General features: G+C 39.0%; 1 protein-coding gene across 4 annotated transcripts in view; it reads left to right on the top strand.

Moving 5' to 3' along the window:
• SPATA6 (spermatogenesis associated 6) overlaps window positions 1–16,519 on the top strand; it is a 182,058-nt gene that overhangs the window by 147,397 nt on the left and 18,142 nt on the right. For all 4 annotated transcript variants that reach the window (XM_053693500.1, XM_053693499.1, XM_053693502.1 and 1 more), the window contains one exon: window positions 11,577–11,656. In XM_053693500.1, the coding sequence (XP_053549475.1) occupies window positions 11,577–11,656 (80 nt within the window). The remainder of the gene's footprint in view (window positions 1–11,576; window positions 11,657–16,519) is intronic.

Raw genomic sequence — 16,519 nt, forward strand, 5'->3', positions numbered from 1 at the left:
CGCAGTAAAAATTCAGTCACAGTCTTTCTGCTTCTTCCTGCATGACCCAGGACGTCTCTAGAGAGCTCAGAGGTTTTCAAAAGTCTTTTTGAGGGAGGTAATCAGTCACAGCAGATCTGTGACAGTGTGTTTGACTGTGTTAAAAAGGTTTATTTGCATATTGATTATCCGTTTTTGGGTATTAAGGGGTTAATCATCCATTTGCTAGTGGGTGCAATGCTCTGCTAAACTAATGTATTTACTGTGAAAATTTGGTTGCTATAACAGATTTGGTTCATTGTTATTTCAACTGTGACAGTTTTTTTGTGCTTCTTAAAGACGCCGTAGCGTTTTTTTATATTGCTTGTAAATTTATTTTAAAGCATTTTCCAATCTTGCTAGTCTCAATTGCTAGTCTGTTTAAACATGTCTGACACAGATGAATCTGTTTGTTCACTATGTTAGAAGGCCAATGTGGAGCCCCATAGAAATATGTGTACTAAATGTATTGATGTCACTTTAAATAATAAAAGTCAGTCTTTATCTGTAAAGGAATTATCACCAGACAACGAGGGGGAAGTTATGCCGACTAACTCTCCTCACGTGTCAGTACCTTTGCCTCCCGCTCAGGAGGCGCGTGAGATTGTGGCGCCAAGTACATCAGTGACGCCCATACAAATCACGTTAGAAGACATGGCTACTATTATGAATAATACCCTGACAGAAGTGTTATCTAAATTGCCAGAATTAAGAGGCAAGCGCGATAGCTCTGGGATAAGGACAGAGCGCGCTGGTGATATGAGAGCCATGTCTGATACTGCGTCACAGTTTGCAGAACATGAGGACGGAGAGCTTCATTCTGTGGGTGACGGATCTGATCCGGGGAAGCCGGATTCAGAGATCTCTAATTTTAAATTTAAGCTTGAGAACCTCCGTGTATTGCTTGGAGAGGTTTTAGCGGCTCTGAATGACTGTAACACAGTTGCAATTCCAGAGAAAATGTGTAGGCTGGATAGATACTATGCGGTGCCGGTGTGTACTGACGTTTTTCCTATACCTAAAAGGCTTACAGAAATTATTAGCAAGGAGTGGGATAGACCCGGTGTGCCCTTTTCCCCACCTCCTATATTTAGGAAAATGTTTCCAATAGACGCCACTACACGGGACTTATGGCAGACGGTCCCTAAGGTGGAGGGAGCAGTTTCTACTTTAGCTAAGCGTACCACTATCCCGGTGGAGGATAGTTGTGCTTTTTCGGATCCAATGGATAAAAAATTAGAAGGTTACCTTAAGAAAATGTTTGTTCAACAAGGTTTTATCTTCTTCTTTGGCCCTGTTCTTCCTCAGAACAGGGCCAAATCAAAGGCCAAACAGTCTAATTTTCGTGCCTTTCAAAACTTCAAGGCAGGAGCAGCATCAACTTCCTCTGCTCCAAAACTAACCAGTCCTGGAACAAGGGCAAGCAGGCCAGAAAAACTACTACTGCCCCTAAGACAGCATGAAGAGAGGGCCCCCTATCCGGAAACGGATCTAGTGGGGGGCAGACTTTCTCTCTTCGCCTAGGCGTGGGCAAGAGATGTCCAGGATCCCTGGGCGTTGGAGATTATATCTCAGGGATATATTCTGGACTTCAAAGCTTCTCCTCCACAAGGGAGATTTCATCTTTCAAGGTTATCAGCAAACCAAATAAAGAAAAATGCATTTCTACGCTGTGTACAAGACCTCATAGTAATGGGGAGATTTCAACATGGTTTTTAACAGTAGTGATAGATTACAGACCACCAAACAAACAACTGTCAAAGTATCTCAAAAAGCAACAAGAATTCTTAGATCATTTTGTCGAACACTTAAGATTAGGGACATATGGCGGCATATATTCCCAAACAATCGAGAATTTACTTATGAATCAAAACAGTTCAAATCATTTTCACGTATTGATTATTTCCTTGGGTCAGACAGACTTCTTGGCTCAGTGGTTAAATCACAAATTGGCGAATTCACTATCTCAGACCATGCTCCCATATCTTTGGAGATTGGTCTAGACAACACTATATATGAACCAAACAGAGGGTACACGTTCCCCCGCTATTTATATAAAAATCCAACATTTAATAGATTCATCTCTGAAAGATGGAGTGAATATAGGACACAAAACCTCTCACACAGTACCAAACCAGAAACATTTTGGGAAGCAGCCAAAGCTGTGATTAGGGGAGAAATTAAGCAATACACCTGTAAACTCAGAGCAAACTTACGCTTAAGGGAGATTCAGCTGTCTAACTGTCTCAGTAACTCATACAACACCTATATAACGTCACCTAATGACACTAACTGGCATAGATATATAAAATCAAAACAGGAATGGGAGGCATTCAATCTCCAACAGACCATAAAACAAGATCAGCGTCAAAGAACCAGCTATTATAGATATGGTAGTAAAATAGGCAAGCTCCTAGCAAACCAGGTGAAACTACACACTGCACCTAAACCAATTAAGGCTATTGTGGTAGATGGGATAAGAGTTACTGAGAAAGAGGCAATCAAGAATGGCTTTGCTAATTTTTTCAAAAAACTTTACGCAGCCCCTCAGATTCACATACAGAATAAAAATTGTTTTTGGGAAAAAATTTCACTCCCAAGGCTACCCTCAGACGAGGCAGAGAAACTTAATACACCTATAACAGCTATAGAGGTAATGCAAGCCATTGATAAACTCAGTTTGGATAAAGCAGCTGGCCCCGATATGCTCCCGTCAGAATTTTATAAAATTCTCAAAGAGGAGATTAACACTCCATTGGTCAATTTATTTAATGACTACCTGTGTAAGGGTGAGGTGCCCTCAGCATATTTCGCAGCCTCTAAAATTATCTTAATTCCAAAAAAGAACAAAGATCCAGAACTAATTGACTCATACCGCCCTATCTCACTACTCAACACAGATTACAAAATATTCACAACTATTTTATCGAACAGACTTAAACGTGTACTTGGCTCGCTGATTCATGTGGATCAGGTCGGCTTCATGTTGAACAGGAACCCAGCCGCTAGTATTCGGAAAATCTTATTATTGTTAGACTTCTATCATACAGATAAGGCACCCAATAGGGAAGAAACAGCGATTTTGTCAGTCGATGCTCAAAAAGCATTCGACTCAATTATCTGGGACCACCTATTCTTTACTATGGAACAATTTGGCTTTAGGGACCACTTTCCTAAATGTATCCATGCCCTATATGCGAAGGCCTCTTCAGTACTTGTGGTTAATGGCTCCCTTACAGAAACTTTTGAGATTCTGACAGGGACGAGACAAGGCTGTCCAATTTCACCTCTATTGTTCAACTTAGCAATTGAACCTCTGGCATTAATGCTGAAACAACATTTACAAGGGATTTCTCTGGGTGACAAATATCTTAAACTACTTCTCTACGCGGACGATCTGCTACTCTTTCTTAATAAACCACAATCTGAGATCCCAATAATTATAGATATAATCGCTAAATTCGGTACATTTTCAGGCTATAAAATAAATATCTCTAAATCTGACCTATTATGGATAACCAGACCAATGGGTATAGACTATTCTCCACCTTTCAGGGTGGCAGATCAATACATTACATACTTAGGAATTAAAATTAGCACAGACCCGGCGGAATGGTATCCATTGAACTATTCTCCATTATTAATTAAAATTCAATTAGATTTCAAAAATTGGGCAAAGTTACCTTTATCATTGACGGCAAAAATCAATTTGGTTAAAATGATCATATTACCTAAACTACTTTACATAATGCAAAACATTCCAATTCCCCTAACAAATGCCGACTTAAAACGTCTGGAAAGTGCTATCAGGCTGTTCATTTGGGGTACGGGCAAGAGACGCATTACTTTACAAAAACTTTCGCTCCCCAGGCAAAGCGGAGGCTTATCACTTCCTAGTTTTCTGATCTATAATAAATTATGCTTGGCCAAAGTTGCCATGGATTGGCTCACTGCTGGATCATTTGTTGCTTCCTATGAAATTGAGCAAAATCTAGTCACTCCATTCAACCTAGCGGCGCTGTTACACTGCCCTATCAAGGACCTACCACATAAGGTTAAAACGAAAATTACAATAATCCATACTATCAAAGCCTGGCAATTTATTAGGATGTGCATGATGGACATTCCACAAATTTCATAATATGTACCTATTGTAGGGAATCCGCGCTTCATCCCAGGCATCAGGAACAAATTATTCAGTAGATGGTCCAGATTGGGGTTGAAACACTTAGTACAACTTAGGGATCCAGAAACGCTTGGGGTATCCACCTTCGCTACCTTAAAAAATCAATATCATCTTAAAAATACTGACTTTTATGCGTACTTACAAGTGCGGCACTGGTACACTGAGACCATTAAAGACCCAGTTAGAGATCACCTACATCCAGGCATTAAAATGGGTCTTGCCCTATTTAAGGCAGGCAAACACGCAATTAGTTACTGGTATAAAATGATGCTTCTCGAGTCCGGTGAAACAAATCTGGCAGACATTCATTCAAAATGGAGCAGAGACATTCAAACCTTAGAGCCTGTCACAATTAAACATAGCATAGTAATGGTGGAACGCGCCACTTTATCAGCGTCATGGCGAGAGTCACATTTTAAACTTATAAACCGTATCCATATAACTCCGGCCAACTTAAATAGATGGCGTGGAAACTCATCTCACTTGTGCCCTCGCTGCAGCTCAGCTGATGCCGACCTGGTCCACATGATTTGGCGATGTCCAAAGATCCAACACTTCTGGTGTAAAACCCAATTTTGGTTGAACAGAGTACTTAATATCCATCTAGTTCTGGACTTACAACACGTTATCTTTCTAGTAGATCGGAACGACATAGTAGAATATGCCCCTAACATTGAGCTAATTAACACTGCAATTTTGGGGGGGCGATACCTCATTTTGAAAAACTGGAAATCCAGCAGAGCACCAACAATCAATAACCTAACCTACCTGCTACACTCGCAATATACATTAGAACAGCTTGATAGTTTTAATAATGGAATAAGTCATCAGCACAGATTTGAATGCAAGTGGTTAGATTTTATTAGAAGCTACAGAAATAGTTCAGATAACTAGTTGAAAAATCTCTCCCCCATCTCCTCTCCCCTTTTTTTTTTTTTTTTTTTTTTTTTTTCTCTCCTCCTCCCTCTTATTTTCCGGCCGGGCACCACCCCCCCCCCCCCCCGGGATCCAAGCCCGTTGTTATAATGGCTTCAGCTTGAATATGTTGAGAAGACACTAGCCGATAAATATTTTCTTTTTTTGCTCAAATAAATACTTGATATAGAAAACTACTGGTAGTAATTTTAGGTTACAGCTTGAACTAGCATAATGCTAAGCTAACTTTGTTCGGCTATGAGTGCTCTCTTTCTTTTCTCTTTTTTGATCGTTCTTTCTTTTTTCTCCTCTTATATATATAAGGATTTTATATCCAAGAATAGTATGACTAATCAATGAGAGTGATGTATCATTTATATCTAAGAATTTTTAATAATTTGCTGGATAGCCTCGAGGGATAGTCCCTTATCTAGTGTAAAGTTGTTTTCATATATATTTGTACATTTTATTTTGTAGCATCATTACCGTCGTTGCTAAATAGGCCTAAGAACGGCCTTTCGAATGTCACAGAAACCGTATATTTTCCTTCTGTTTTCTTTTACATCCTTCTGGCTGTTTCCATGTCATGTAATTACTGACTATGAATACTTAACGTACAGAATGCATTTCTTTATTTTTCTTTCATGTTTGTTTTGCAATTGAAACTGTACGTTTTGGATGTACTAATTACTGTACTTGTTTATTTTACTTTTTTTTCCTTTTGAAAAATTTAATAAAAACAAAAATTAAAAAAAAAAAGGATTTTACTCAAATCTGTTTGTGGTTCCCAAGAAAGAGGGAACCTTCACACCAATCTTGGACCTAAAAATCTTAAACAAATTCCTAAGAGTTCCATCATTCAAAATGGAAACTATTCGAACCATCCTACCCATGATCCAAGAGGGTCAGTATATGACCACAGTGGACTTAAAGGATGCCTACCTTCACATACCGATTCACAAAGATCATTATCGGTACCTAAGATTTGCCTTTCTAGACAGGCATTACCAGTTTGTAGCTCTTCCCTTCGGGTTAGCTACGGCCCCGAGAATTTTTACAAAGGTTCTGGGCTCACTTCTGGCGGTGCTAAGACCGGGAGGCATAGCGATGGCTCCGTATCTAGACGACATTCTGATACAAGCGTCAAGTTTTCAAATTGCCAAATCTCATACAGAGATAGTTCTGGCATTTCTGAGGTCGCATAGGTGGAAGGTGAATGTGGAAAAGAGTTCTCTATTACCACTCACAAGGGTTCCCTTCCTAGGGACTCTTATAGATTCTGTAGAGATGAAAATTTACCTGATGGAGTCCAGGTTATCAAAACTTCTAAATGCTTGCCGTGTCCTTCATTCCATTCCACGCACGTCAGTAGCTCAGTGCATGGAGGTAATCGGCTTAATGGTAGCGGCAATGGACATAGTACCATTTGTGCGCCTGCATCTCAGACCGCTGCAATTATGCATGCTAAGTCAGTGGAATGGGGATTACTCAGATTTGTCCCCTCTACTAAATCTGGATCAAGAGACCAGAGATTCTCTTCTCTGGTGGCTTTCTCGGGTCCATCTGTCCAAAGGGATGACCTTTCGCAGACCAGATTGGACGATTGTAACAACAGATGCCAGCCTTCTAGGTTGGGGCGCAGTCTGGAACTCCCTGAAGGCTCAGCGATCGTGGACTCAGGAGGAGAAACTCCTCCCAATAAATATTCTGAGCTTGGCCTCAGTTAGCAACACTGAGGTTCATCAGATTTCAGTCGGACAACATCACGACTGTGGCTTACATCAACCATCAAGGGGGAACCAGGAGTTCCCTAGCGATGTTAGAAGTCTCAAAGATAATTCTCTGGGAAGAGTCTCCCTCTTGCCACCTGTCAGCGATCTACATCCCAGGCGTGGAGAACTGGGAGGCGGACTTTCTAAGTCGCCAGACTTTTCATCCGGGGGAGTGGGAACTTCATCCGGAGGTCTTCGCTCAACTGATTCATCGTTGGGGCAAACCAGAACTGGATCTCATGGCGTCTCGCCAGAACGCCAAGCTTCCTTGTTACGGATCCAGGTCCAGGGACCCGGGAGCGGCGCTGATAGATGCTCTAGCAGCCCCTTGGGTTTTCAACATGGCTTATGTGTTTCCACCATTTTCGCTGCTACCTCGACTGATTGCCAAGATCAAACAAGAGAGAGCATCGGTGATTCTGATAGCGCCTGCGTGGCCACGCAGGACCTGGTATGCAGACCTAGTGGAATCTAAAAATATATAAGAAGCGCTCACAAGGGCTAAAGACAAAAATCAATTTATTACTTAAATAGAATAAAAATTATTATAAATAAAAACTTTTGAGTGCGCACTCTTAAAATACAAATGTAACTAATCTTCACAACAATTCAATGATTTTAATCCTAAAAACATATATAATCTGCTAATTAAAAAAAGTCTCTTTGATTGGTTATTTGAAATAGGTACTATTAGCAGCAGATAGATTATCCCAAGTCTCTTAGTTTATTTTGTGCAAAAGTGTTTTTTAGCAGACGTTTGTAGATGGACGTTTGTTTCAAATGTAACCGTTAAAACAGTAATTGCATCAAAAAGACTTATTTTCAGCCAAAGTCCTGTGTATTTTTAACAAAACACTTTTTACCTTAGTGTTGCGGTTCCTATTGAAATAAAAAGTAACCTTTTTGTCGTCCCACAATGGATTTTTTGTTGTAGCAACAGAAACGGCTTACCGTGATTCTGCTACCGCTGGTCTTGGCTTGTTTGAACAGATCTACCCGCCTTCCGATGACAATGGGCAGTCCGCCTCTATTGCCTCCAGGCGTGATTCTGCTACCGCTGGTCTTTGCTTGTCTTTGCTTGTCTTTGCTTGTTTTTGAACAGATCTCCCCGCCTTCCGATGACAATGGGCAGTCCGCCTCTATTGCCTCCAGGCGTGATTCTGCTTACGCTGGTCTTGGCTTGTAGTTTGTAGGAAACAGATCTCCCTGCCTTCCGATGACAATGGGCAGTCGGCCTCTATTGCCTCCAGGCTAAAAAGGGAGCTGTTTATACTTGCTTCTGGGTCCGGGTATATGTTAATCTCACCCGGTTGTGTGTTTTGCGGTCTCCTTGATAAATAGTATCCTTTGAATCATCAACGCGTTTCCGCTCGCAATTTAACCTATTTTAACGTTTTTTCACTTATTATAGACCTAGTGGACATGTCATCCTGTCCACCATGGTCTCTGCCTCTGAGGCAGGACCTTCTGATTCAGGGTCCTTTCAACCATCCAAATCTAATTTCTCTGAGGCTGACTGCATGGAGATTGAACGCTTGATCCTATCAAAGTGTGGCTTCTCGGAGTCGGTTATTGATACCTTAATACAGGCTCGGAAACCTGTTACCAGAAAAATTTACCATAAAATATGGCGTAAATATTTATATTGGTGCGAATCCAAGAGTTACTCATGGAGTAAGGTTAGGATTCCTAGGATATTGTCTTTTCTACAAGAGAGTTTAGAAAAGGGCTTATCTGCTAGTTCGTTAAAGGGACAGATTTCTGCTCTGTCTATTCTTTTACACAAACGTCTGGCGGAAGTTCCAGACGTTCAGGCTTTTTGTCAGGCTTTGGCTAGGATTAAGCCTGTGTTTAAGACTGTTGCTCCGCCGTGGAGCTTAAACTTAGTTCTTAAAGTTCTTCAAGGTGTTCCATTTGAACCCCTTCATTCCATTGATATTATGCTGTTATCTTGGAAAGTTCTGTTTTTGATGGCTATTTCCTCGGCTCGAAGAGTCTCTGAGTTATCTGCCTTACATTGTGATTCTCCTTATCTGATTTTCCATTCAGACAAGGTAGTTCTGCATACTAAACCTGGGTTCTTACCTAAGGTAGTTTCTAACAGGAATATCAATCAAGAGATTGTTGTTCCATCATTATGTCCTAACCCTTCTTCAAAGAAGGAACGACTTTTGCATAATCTGGACGTAGTCCTTGCCATGAAGTTCTATTTACAGGCAAAAGACTAAAGATTTTCGTCAAACTTCTTCCCTGTTTGTCGTTTATTCTGGTCAGAGGAGAGGTCTAAAAGCCTTGGCTACCTCTCTCTCCTTTTGGCTTCGTAGCATAATACGTTTAGCCTATGAGACTGCTGGACAGCAGCCTCCTGAAAGAATTACAGCTCATTCCACTAGAGCTGTGGCTTCCACCTGGGCCTTTAAGAATGAGGCCTCTGTTGAACAGATTTGCAAGGCTGCGACTTGGTCTTCACTTCATACCTTTTCATACCTTTTCAAAATTTTACAAATTTGACACTTTTGCTTCTTCGGAGGCTGTTTTTGGGAGAAAGGTTCTACAGGCAGTGGTTCCTTCCGTTTAAAGTTCCTGCCTTGTCCCTCCCATTATCCGTGTACTTTAGCTTTGGTATTGGTATCCCATAAGTAATGGATGACCCGTGGACTGAATACACTTAACAAGAGAAAACATAATTTATGCTTACCTGATAAATTTATTTCTCTTGTAGTGTATTCAGTCCACGGCCCGCCCTGTCTTTTTTGAGGCAGATCTAAATTTTAATTAAAACTCCAGTCACCACTGCACCCTATGGTTTCTCCTTTCTTGTCTTGTTTCGGTCGAATGACTGGATATGACATGTGAGGGGAGGAGCTATATAGCAGCTCTGCTTGGGTGATCCTCTTGCAACTTCCTGTTGGGAAGGGAATATATCCCATAAGTAATGGATGACCCGTGGACTGAATACACTACAAGAGAAATAAATTTATCAGGTAAGCATAAATTATGTTTTTATCCATTCCCTCTCTAGTGACTCTTGCGTAGAGTGCCACTTCTTGTTTATTGCTATCCCATACGTCACTAGCTCATGGACCCTTGCCAATTACATGAAGGAAAATATAATTTATATAAGAACTTACCTGATAAATTAATTTCTTTCATATTGGCAAGAATGAGGCCCACCCCTTTTTTATGGTGGTTATGCTTTTTTGTATAAAGCACAATTATTTCCAAATTCCTTTGTTGATGCTTTTTATTCCCTTCTTATTTCCCCACTACTTGGCAACTGAATTGTGGGTGTGGTGAGGGGTGTATTTATAGGCATTTTGAGGTTTGTGAAACGTTGCCCCTCGTGGTAGGATTGTATATCCCATACGTCACTAGCTCATGGACTCTTGCCAATATGAAAGAAATTAATTTATCAGGTAAGTTCTTACATAAATTATGTTATTTCATAATAAAAATTATATTATTATCTAGTGAAGAACATAGGAATGTAAAATATAAGTAACTCAAATCGGGTTTCACTATTTAGATCTATATCTATATATGTTAAAGCCCTATGCAGCATTTTTTTTTCCAAACACCTTATACCATATACATTTGAGCCCTTAGAACTTTTTTATTATTATGTTTTAATAATTTCTATCAGACATTGTTTATATGAGTGCAATTGTACGTTTAAGTGTATTTATGTTGTGTTGAATGCAACTTTTTTCCTCACCTACCCATTCTGCAAACTCTCAAGTCGCAATAACCTGACATGCGTAAATCAAAATAGTGCTCGGGCAAACGCATTTACTTTCAACTCGCACTAGGTGAGAGAAACACGTAATCTTTTGTGCGTAACCCATAGCGTGCCACTTGTAATCTAACCTTAATTGAGGATGACAGTTTAAAGGGATAGTAAAGTCAAAATTAAACTTTCTTAGTTCAGATAGGGCATGCAATTTTAAGATGCTTTTCAATTTATTTCTTAGCAAATTTACTGTGTTCCCTTGCTGTTTTTTGTTGAAAAGCATACCTAGATATGTTTAGGAGCAGCTACTGGGAGCTATCGGCTGATTACACATAGAATTACACACACACATGAATGTAGTACATATATAATTTGTATTCATTCCCTGCACAGAAGCAGTTGCAATCCTTTTCCATTTTATCAAATGCTGTGCATCCCACAAACTGTAATTCATAAATGACCCAGTTAACAGGTTAAATGACACTGAAGTATGTCTATCACTATATACATCTTGGGTTACTGGAAAAATATACTTTAAATTCAAAATGAGTTTATGTGGGTTATAAATTATCTTAAATGTTTGACACACTTCTGGAAAGGCATCTTATCCCTTATTATATTACAATATTTGACAGGCATTAATGAATGTTCTTAGAAAAATAATCAGCCTAATGGAAGAACGCAGTAACAGTACAGATTTGATATTAGGATTTTGGTTAAGTGTATCTAGTTTGTCGGAAAAGGCCTGGACAATTAAGTTAGTTTATACAGCCTGGATCTGTTTTATTAATCACAGTTTATTTTTATGTGAATGGGCTGGCAGTGTCAGTTATTGTAGAGGCAGCAGGTGACAAGTGTTAGTGTGTACAGCGCAGTACATCAGATTTACAGAAGAACGAGTATTGTGTTTTATACAAGAAACTGGTACCATTTAGCCTGTGTTGTCTTTATCTAGAGTACGTCCAGTAACGAGGACATTCGCAGCATGAATCCATCGCATAACGACTCTCTGCACATCCATGAGCTGCAGGACAGGTGAGCAACCACAGTCTAAAAGCTTATTGTATGTACTGATCCATAGCAAGCTAATGCTTCTAGTTACAGTACGTGGTGTATAATATCTGTTAACTCATTTGATACCAGTCTCACCACTTTCTGTTCCTTTCATTCCAAAGGGTTAATGTCTGCACCTACCCACCCTGTGAGACACCCGTATTCAGAGAGAGAAGCACAGCTCTTCCCTCGTTATCTCAGCACGCTGCCTGTGGGCACACTTTTAGCGTAATGGGACTGTACATTTACAGTCCTGGGAGAGCCATTCCTGCCTGTACAGTCTATTTAAGTAACAACTCCTTTTAATTAAATCCACTGGTTGTAATAGCGCACTTCATTACTGTTGGTTTGATGGGTACAGTGTGGGCCTGCCTGTGTCATAGCTGTGATATGAGGGCACAGGCTGCTGCAGGAGACATTAGCAGGATAAAAGACGCAATAAACCGGCATCGCAGAGATACAAAGTGACTTTAAAAGGAGTTAAAAAACTTTGTTCTGCAGCTCTGTTTATGTAACAATATTAACATATAAGAAATAACACACTTAAGGGTTAATCACAATCCTTTAGTAAAATGTATCTAATGATTTTCAGCAGAAGATACCATTAGAGTCTTGGGGGATTTTTGTATATGCATCATTTGATACATTTTTCTAAAGGATAATGATTGGCTCCTTAGATCGCAGTCAATGTGATTTCTCGTTAGTAGCTGAGTATTTCATTATTTGTGCGATGTAAATGCAACACAGTACAGGACGTTATTGCCTGTGTGTGTATATATATATATATTATTGAGACCATTTCAAAAAACGTGTATGTATGTGTATGTATATATATATATATATATATATATATATATATATACACAGTGTATATATATATATATATATATATACACACACATATATACAGTATATATGCATATATATATTTATATATATATATATATGTACATGTATAAAACACAGAAGTGGACTGCACTCTTAACTGGACCAGGTACACACCCGATGACCCTGCAAAATGCACAGCCCTTGGTACTTAATAGCCCCAGGCAACTAGGTGCAAAGCTCATAGGGAAAATTACAAAGCAAATTAACACAACACACAGAGGAAGTCTGGCACTCACTTGCAAAGTACACAGCTAAGACTAAAAGCAGAAATGGAAGAGTTAGTTACAGCATCTGGACAAATTGGTCAAGCCCAGGAACCACGTCAAGGTCTCTCCCTGAGTCCCTAGTATCCTTTGTTAAAGAAGCCACAATGCACTAATGGGAGCTAGCTGAAAGACGATGACAAGAGGCATAAATGTGCATCCACTGCCTAGTTATACATTTCAATGAAGGATACAATGAGAACAAAACAAATTAGATAATAAAAATAAATTGGAAAGATATTTAAAATAGCATGCTCTGTCTGAATCTTGAATCATGTCCCTTTTTAAAGGGCCATGATACCTACATTTTTTCTATCATGATTTAGAAAGATAATGCATTTTTAAACATCTTTCTAATTTACTTCTATTATCTAATTTGTCTTATTCTCTTGATATTCTTTGCTGAAAAGCATATCTAGATATGCTCAGTAGCTGCTGATTGGTTGCTGCACATAGAAGCCTCATGTGATTGGCTCACCCATGTGCATTGCTTTTTCTTCAAATAAGGATATCTAAAAAAATGAAGCAAAATAAATAATAGAAGTAAATTGTAATGTTGTTTAAATTTGTATTCTCTATCTGAATCATGAAAGAAAGATTTTGGGTTTAGTGGCCCTTTAAGGAACTTCCCTACCCAAGCACAAGTGAAACATAATGACAGCATCTAAACAGATTAAAGGGACATGGGACCCAAAATGTAAAAAAAACTAGTTTTATCTGGTTTTAGACAAAGCACACCAGTTTTAGCTGAGGGCTGGTGTATGTGCTTGTTAGTTTTTGTGTTCTCTGTGGGATACATTTTGTTCTTGTGTATGTGAAAATGGACATTACTCCAAGTAAGCAGACACATTTATGGCCGTGAGATATTGCTACTGCCGTCAGTTTGGGAAAATCAAGAATTTTTAGGGCACACAACGATTCTGGATAAAGGAATATGTGGAAGAAAGCGAGGAACCACCCCTAGAACTGATAAAATTCTACTTGGAAACAGAAAGGTTCATCCAACAAAATCAAGCAAGGACCTTCTGAGAGCATATACTTCCAGGAAGTTAGGCAGAAGGCAAGAAATCCAATAAAAAAAAGAAATTGTTGAAATCTCACATGAAGAAAAAATGGTTGACATGGGCTAAAAAATATAAGTCTTGGACCGCTGATAACTAGAAAAGAGGTAGTTTTCAGTGATCGGTCACATTTTGTTGTTCAAGGTAACAGATCAAGTGTTTTCAGATTAAGCAATTATGAAACAATAAAATCTGAGCATCCCCAACAGATTGTAAAACAACCTAAAAACAGATGTGTTAGAGGGTTCACAGCAGGTGGTACTGAGGGCCTATATGATGGTATAATGTCCTACAAATACAAGAGAGTTGGGCCATTCCTGCAGACCTTTGCAGGGACATTTCAGCACAACCTGGCCCCATGCCACCATTTGAAAGCTGTCAAGAACGTCATGGTAGAAAACAAAATCAATGTGCTTGATTGGCCTGGTAATTCTCCAGACTTAAATCCAATAAAAAATTTGCGGAGTATTATGAAGAAATGTCTTGGTGAAATGGGCTGTTCAGCAAAAGTTTGCTTGTTAAAAAAAACGCTATAAAAGTGTATTTCCATGAAAATCAAGTGAAAAATCAATGGCAAAATGTATTCAGGAATTTATTTCAGCTAAAACAATAACACATTTCTTACTAATATTATATAATACATTTAGATAAAGTTATAGAAATAAAATATTTGAAAATTGTAAGTTTTTCCATTTTCTTCCAATTAATTTGTACACTACTGTTTCATCAAATTTGCTTCATTCTTGTGCTATCCTTTCTTTTTTTTTTTTTTTATTTGGGTATCAAATAAACATATAACAGAAAATTAAACATCATGCCATGCAGGGCACATTTAGGTACATCTGTTTCATTTAATATAGTATGACAAAGACTGTAAACAAGACATGCCCCACAAGGGTCCCTCCCCTCGCAGAGTATCGCAGGGAAGGAAAAATGGTACCCATTTTTATTCTTTTTTTTTTTTTTTAAACAGTCTCTATGATAACAAGAGTTCCAAGAGGTTGGAGTCCAACTAAGGTCATTGTAATCAGAACAGTTCGCAGACGCAGAGTCTAGCTCAGCTGAAAAAGGATTGCTTATCGTACTTAATTGACACTATGTATTCTAATGGCCAGTGGTCCAGACTCTCAATATAAGCTTAATGATTTTAACATAAAAATAAATACATAGACAGACATAAAAACTTATCATATTTCCATACAGAGTAAAGAAGAAGAAGAAGAAAAAGGGGCGGGAAAAAGAAAAGGCACAGGAAGAAGAGGAGGGGGAGGGGAGTGCTATCCTTTCTTAACCGAGTAGCAATGTAGTACTGGGAGCTAGATCCATTTAGCCAATGACAAGGGGAATTTATGTGCAGTCACCATTAAGCAGCTAGCTCAAAGTAGTGCATTGCTGCTCCTAAGCCTACCTAGGTATACTTTTCAAAATGGGATACCAAGAGAACAAAGCAAATTAGCTAACAGAAGTGAAATTGAAAGTTGTTTAAAATTGCATGTTCTGTCTGAATCGTGAAATTTTAATTTTGACTTTACTGGCCATTTAAGCAGTGCATTGTAAAATGTCTGCATGCATAATAATAAGTGTATAATGTAACATAGTAACATAGTAGATGAGGTTGAAAAAAGACCGAAGTCCATCAAGTTCAACCTATACAAATCTAAAATATATACAAAAAGCTCCAGTTAAGATTAAATAATCCCACTAAAAGGTGACCCATTTAATACTAGCAATCATATCCATGAATTTTGTTTATAGACAAAAATGTATCCAAATAATTTTTAAATGTATCTAGAGTATTGGCATTCACTACCTCCTTTGGTAATGAGTTCCACAATTTTATTGCTCTTACAGTGAAAAAACGTTTTCGTTGCAGGAGATTAAATCTTCTTTCCTCCAACCTTAAATTGTGACCTCTGGTCACAAACAATTTTCTTGGAATAAACAGAGCTTCTGCCATCTCTGTATATGGGCCTTGAATATATTTATATAAAGTAATCATGTCACCTCTTAAGCGCCTTTTTTCTAAAGAAAACAGACCCAGTTTGGCTAGCCTCTCCTCATAGGTTAAATTCTCCAATCCCCTTATTAGCTTTGTGGCCCTACTCTGAACTTTTTCTAGTTCTGCAATATCTTTTCTTTCATGTAATTAGCAAGAGTCCATGAGCTAGTGACGTATGGGATATACATTCCTACCAGGAGGGGCAAAGTTTCCCAAACCTCAAAATGCCTATAAATACACCCCTCACCACACCCACAATTCAGTTTTACAAACTTTGCCTCCGATGGAGGTGGTGAAGTAAGTTTGTGCTAGATTCTACGTTGATATGCGCTCCGCAGCAAGTTGGAGCCCGGTTTTCCTCTCAGCGTGCAGTGAATGTCAGAGGGATGTGAGGAGAGTATTGCCTATTTGAATGCAGTGATCTCCTTCTACGGGGTCTATTTCATAGGTTCTCTGTTATCGGTCGTAGAGATTCATCTCTTACCTCCCTTTTCAGATCGACGATATACTCTTATATATACCATTACCTCTGCTGATTCTCGTTTCAGTACTGGTTTGGCTATCTGCTATATGTAGATGAGTGTCCTGGGGTAAGTAAGTCTTATTTTCTGTGACACTCCAAGCTATGGTTGGG

This window comes from Bombina bombina, chromosome 10 (assembly GCF_027579735.1).
Source record: "Bombina bombina isolate aBomBom1 chromosome 10, aBomBom1.pri, whole genome shotgun sequence".
In the NCBI taxonomy this organism is placed as follows: domain Eukaryota; kingdom Metazoa; phylum Chordata; class Amphibia; order Anura; family Bombinatoridae; genus Bombina; species Bombina bombina.